The 6102-nt window shown below is 40.1% G+C and overlaps 1 protein-coding gene across 1 annotated transcript; it reads left to right on the top strand.

The window, feature by feature from the left end:
* Positions 1–2219: 2219 nt before the first annotated feature.
* Positions 2220–2798, top strand: LOC129884264 (uncharacterized). Its single transcript, XM_055958590.1, has one exon. It carries the CDS (start codon positions 2220–2222, stop codon positions 2796–2798), a length of 579 nt encoding a protein of 192 aa, XP_055814565.1.
* Positions 2799–6102: the final 3304 nt, after the last annotated feature.

Below are 6102 nucleotides of genomic sequence, written 5' to 3'. Positions count from 1 at the left end.
ATCGATCCCACCTTCCTACCTGTTAAACATAAGACAAGAAAGTTCAAACCAGACTTGAGTCTAAGGATTAAAGAGGAGGTAACCAAGCAAATTGAGGCAAACGTTGTGAGGGTCACAAATTACCCCACTTGGCTGGCTAATATAGTACCAGTGCCAAAAAAGGATGGGAAGATCAGAATATGTGTAGACTATCGAGATCTCAACAGAGCTAGTCCTAAGGATGATTTCCCTCTCCCAAATATTCATATACTCATCGATAATTGTGCAAAACATGAATTGCAATCATTTGTCGATTGTTTTGCGGGATATCACCAGATACTGATGAATGAAGATGATGCAGAAAAGACAGCATTTATCACTCCATGGGGGGTGTATTGCTATAGAGTAATGCCATTTGGCCTAAAAATGCTGGTGCAACCTATATGAGGGCCATGACCACCCTCTTTCATGATATGATCCATAAGGAGATTGAAGTATATGTGGACGATATCATTATCAAATCCAAAAGGAGTTTGGACCACCTATATGATTTACGAAAATTCTTTGAGAGGTTGCAAAAGTATAATCTAAAATTAAATCCAGCAAAGTGTGCATTTGGAGTACCTGCAGGAAAACTGTTAGGGTTAATTATTAGCAGGAGAGGCATAAAGTTGGATCCTTCTAAGATCAAGGCAATTCAAGAATTACCTCCCCTGAAGACCAGGAAGGACGTGATGAGTTTCTTGGGAAGGCTTAACTACATTAGTCGATTCATAGCACAATCCACCGTAATTTGTGAACCCATTTTTAAATTACTAAAGAAGGATGCTGCCATAAAATGGACGGAGGAATGTCAAAGGGCTTTTGATAAAATCAAAGAATATTTGTCCAACCCGCCAGTATTGGTCCCACCTGAGTCTGGGAGGCCATTGCTATTATACTTATCTGTCATGGACAATGCATTTGTATGCGTATTGGGACAACATGATGAGACAGGTAGAAGAGAGCAAGACATTTACTACTTGGGTAAGAAGTTCACACCGTATGAGGAAAGATATACCTTATTGGGACGAACATGTTGCGATTTGACTTGGATCGCGCAAAAATTTAGGCATTACTTGTCTGCATACACCACGTACTTGATCTCAAGAATGGATCCACTAAAGTACATATTTCAGAAGCCAATGCCTACAGGTAAATTGGCAAAATGGCAAATTTTGTTAAGCGAGTTCGACATTGTGTACGTGACACAGAAGGCCATCAAAGGACAAGCCTTGGCTGACCACCTCGCAGAAAATCCAGTGGATCAAGATTATGAGCCGCTCAAAACTTACTTCCCTGATGAAGAAGTATTGTTTGTAGGAGAAGACGTATCAGAACGATACGATGGTTGGATGATGTTTTTCGATGGAGCATCAAATTCCAAAGGAATTGGAATAGGAGCGGTTTTGATTTCAGAAAAGGGTCAATATTACCCAATTTCAGCCAAGATTAGGTTTGATTGCACCAATAACATGGCAGAGTATGAAGCTTGTATTCTCGAACTTAGAATGGCCATAGACATGAACGTCAAAGAGCTTTTGGTCATAGGTGATTCTGATTTATTAGTTCATCAGGTGCTAGGAGAATGGGCTACTAAGAATGTGAAAATCCTTCCTTATTTGCATTGCATAAAGGAGTTGAGTAGGAAATTCACAAGTATTGAATTCAAACATGTCCCTCGAGCTCAAAATGAATTTGCCGATGCTTTGGCGACAATATCCTCTATGATTCAGCATCCAGACAATAATTACATCGACCCTATCGAAGTAAAATTACATGATAGACATGTGTATTGTTTTCATGTTGTTGAGGAAATGGATGGAAGACCATGGTACTATGACATCAAGAGATTAATAGAGGCACATGAATACCCTAAAAATGCCACGAGCAAGTTGAAACGGACTTTAAGAAGAATGTCCAATCATTTCTTTCTTAATGGAGAAATCCTGTATAGGAGGACTCCGGATTTAGGATTGCTGAGATGTGTTGACGCCAAAGAAGCGATGAGGCTTTTAGAAGAAATACATGCAGGAACATGTGGACCTCATATGAATGGATTCACTCTGGCTAAGAAGATCTTAAGAGCTGGATATTTTTGGATGACCATGGAGAGAGATAGCATTCGATACGTGTAGAAGTGTCATCAATGCCAAGTGCATGGAGATTTTATACGAGTTGCACCAAATGATCTCAATGTTATGGGTTCCCCATGGCCATTTTCCGCTTGGGGCATGGATGTAATTAGGCCCATAGATCCTCCTGCATCAAATGGACATCGTTTCATCCTTGTAGCTATTGATTATTTTACAAAATGGGTCGAAGCTTCAACATATAAGGCAGTAACTAAGAAAGTCGTGGCAGATTTTGTTCGTAACAATATCATTTGTCGATTCGGGATTCCAGAATCAATTATAACAGATAATGCGGCAAATCTCAACAGCGATCTTATGAAGGAAATTTGTGAGCGATTCAAGATTACTCATCGAAATTCCACAACTTATCGGCCACAGATGAATGGAGCAGTTGAAGCAGCAAACAAGAACATCAAGAAGATTTTGAGGAAAATAGTGGATGGTCACAGACAATGGCATGAGAAGTTACCATATGCTCTGCTCGGTTATCGTACCACAATCAGAACTTCCACTGGGGAAACTCCTTATATGTTGGTTTATGGTTCAGAAGCAGTAATACCTGCTGAAGTGGAAATACCATCTTTAAGGATTATTCAAAAGGTCGGTTTAGATGATGCAGAATGGATTCGCAACAGGATTGAATAGTTGATGCTCATTGATGAGAAAAGAATGGATGCAGTTTGTCATGGTCAACTTTACCAAAACAGGATGGCCAAAGCATTTAACAAGAAAGTCAAGCCTCGACAATTCACACTAGGATAATTCGTATTGAAGAAGATATTTCCTCACCAAGGAGAAGCTAAGGGGAAATTTGCACCAAACTGGCAAGGTCCTTACATGGTTCATAGAGTATTATCCGGAGGAGCAGTAATCTTAGCAGAAATGGATGGCACAGTGAGCACGAAGCCAATCAACTCAGACTCCATCAAGAAGTACTACATCTGAAGACATCAAGACTGGCTTTCATTTTTTTTACTCTTAAATTCCATGTAAATAGAACTACGTCTCGACCTGACTTCCCACGGTGGGGTACGTAGGCAGCCCACATCGGGTTCGGTCCTCTTTTAGAAAATCCAAAAACATCACTTTCATGTATTTAGAACTACGCTCGACCTGACTTTCCTCGGTGGGATACGTAGGCAATCCTTGCCGGATTCGGTCCCTTTATAGTTTCACTTTTCTATTGTAATTGAACTACGTCCTAACCCGATTCCATTTGGATACGTAGGCAGCCTGAGTAAGGCTCGGTCATTGTACTGCATAATGTTCATTTCTTATCCTCGAACTACGTGCAGACCTGATTCCCATTTGGGGATACGTAGGCAACCTTAAGGGTTCGGTCATACCTTAGAAAACTCTCCTTTAGTTAGGTATCATTAGAACGTGAAGGATCTCGCGAATAAGTCAAGAGAAGCATCGTCAGAGAACAAGACTACAAGAAAGATTACATTTGGATACGGAGAAGCACGATGGACTCCAAATCATGTCATAACCTTAAGATGATCAAGGATTACTCTCTCTCTCTCTCTCTATCTATCTATCTATCTATCTATATATATATATATGATATACTCTTTTGTCAAAAAACAAACTATTATTTTTATTTATTTATTTTTATTCATTTATTTACTTATTTTTTAAAAAAATAAATGCTTCTCTACTATTCCCCCTACTAAGTCTCTAGGTTAAGATAATACGGACGGACTATAGAGGTATTGGAGGTTCCTGATGACGAGGCCTGAATCAGCGAGTCGATACAAGTCAACAGCCCCTCCCAAACTAAAATTTTCTTTGAGCGCAGGAAAACAAAAGATCGAGGAAGCCAACCTCAAGTCTAGAGGATGACTACAAACGCCATTCGACTTCTCAAAATCATAAGCCAAAATATTCTTCCCTTACTTTATTTATCAGAAATACTTTATACTTCGATGTGCTGTCTAAAGGATTTCCCTTTAAATCTTTGCAGGTACGATCGAGATCCGGATCAAAACACTAAAGACAAGGGGGCCCCCATAGGATAAATAGGATAGTTTACTTTTGTCAAATATAACTCCATCAATTGGAGCTTGTCTTCTAACCTCGTCAACAACTCCTCCGTCGGAGAATATCGTCTAACTGCGTCAAATAAGCTCCCTCGATTGGATAACGCCATCTAACACCATTCAAAACTCCGCCGACCGGAGGCTGTATATAGCAATCACCGTTCGAACTTCGAATATCGGAGGATGTATATAGCTAACACCGTGCAAACTCTATCCATCGAAGATTGTATATAGCGAACACCATGCAAACTCTGGCATTTAGAGATCGTATATAGCAAAACGTCGTCAAAACTCCACCATCGGAGGCTGTATATAGCAAACATCATTCAAACTCCGCCGTCTGGAGGCTGTATATAGCAAACATCATTCAAACTCCACCGTCTGAAGACTGTATATAACAAATATCGTCCAAACTTCGACGTCTGGACGATGTATATACCAAACAATCCAAACTCCACCATCTGGAGGTTGTACATAGCAAACCTCGTCAAACTCATTCGATCAGGAGCATGTATACTACAACGTCGTACATCTACAGTTAAATTTACATTACCAGTTTTACACCGCCGGATACAGGCATTACTTTACAATCTCTACACCGCCGGATACAGGCGTTACTTTACAATCTCTACACCGCCGGATACAGGCGTTACTTTACAAGTTTTACATCGTCGGATACAGGCGTTACATTACAGTTTCACACCGCCGGATACAGGAGTTACTTTGCAGTTTCACATTGCCGGATACAGGCGTTATTTTGCAGTTTTACATCATCGGATACAGGCGTTACTTTACAAGTTTTACACCGCCGGATACAGGCGTTACGTTACAAATTTTACACCGCCGGATACAGGCGTTACATTTACAAGTTTTACACCGCCAGATACAGGCGTTACATTTACAAGTTTTACATCGCCGGATACAGGCGTTACATTACAAGTCTTACATCGCCGGATACAGGCGTTACATTATAAGTCTTACACCGTCGGATACAGGCGTTACATTTACAAGTTTTACACCGCTAGATACAGGCGTTACATTTACAAGTTTTATATCGCCGGATATAGGCATTACATTTACAAGCTCTACACCGCCGGATGAAGGCGTTTACATTACAATCACTCCGCCAGACGGAGGACACCACATTACTACATGGAACTCCCATTAAGCAACAAAATAGAGCAAGCTAATGGAATGACAAGCATCCCTAGCTACCCCAAGGATTCTCTATCGAAACTCAACTAGACTCGATTTTTTCGAATATTGAATTTGAATTTTATGCATGACTCTTTCATGTCTCAAGCATCACCATGACTCGATACTGGGGCAATTTGTTTTGAAAATTCATGTTCTTTTCTCTCCCATAGGTCTTCAGTACCAATTACTATAGAGCATTTCTCATTTCGAGTTGGTTTCTTAGAATTACCTCCAACCTGATTTTCCACATCCTAGAATAGGCTAATAATCTCGGTTCGAGCGTTGATCATATTCGTTCTATTCGTGCTAACATCTCCATACGTTCATCACTCATAAGAACTCGGTGTCACCATAATCCAACACTGGGCAAATTTTTGAATTCGATCAAAATTTGTTGTGATTCTATAATCCAGAACTACACACAGCCTGATTCTCGTATAACCAGAGATATGTAGGCAACTTGAAACTGAAGTATCGGCCGCAATATTTTTGCAACTCTCACTCATTTCATTAGGTCCCTCCGAGGTTGTCTCATCGGTCGGACAAAATTGGCTACTCCGTCAAATTTCTTTGCTCGTCAATTCATCCCTCATTCCCAAGCAAAGAAGGGGCAAGCTGTTGACACCCAATTTTGACCGACCTATAATATTTTTTTTTTAAATCACTATCTTAATAGATAGACATTTTTAAAAAAGTTATTTTTCTTGTAT

This window comes from Solanum dulcamara, chromosome 4, assembly GCF_947179165.1.
Source record: "Solanum dulcamara chromosome 4, daSolDulc1.2, whole genome shotgun sequence".
NCBI lineage: Eukaryota > Viridiplantae > Streptophyta > Magnoliopsida > Solanales > Solanaceae > Solanum > Solanum dulcamara.
This window is presented reverse-complemented; position numbering and strand designations above follow the sequence as displayed.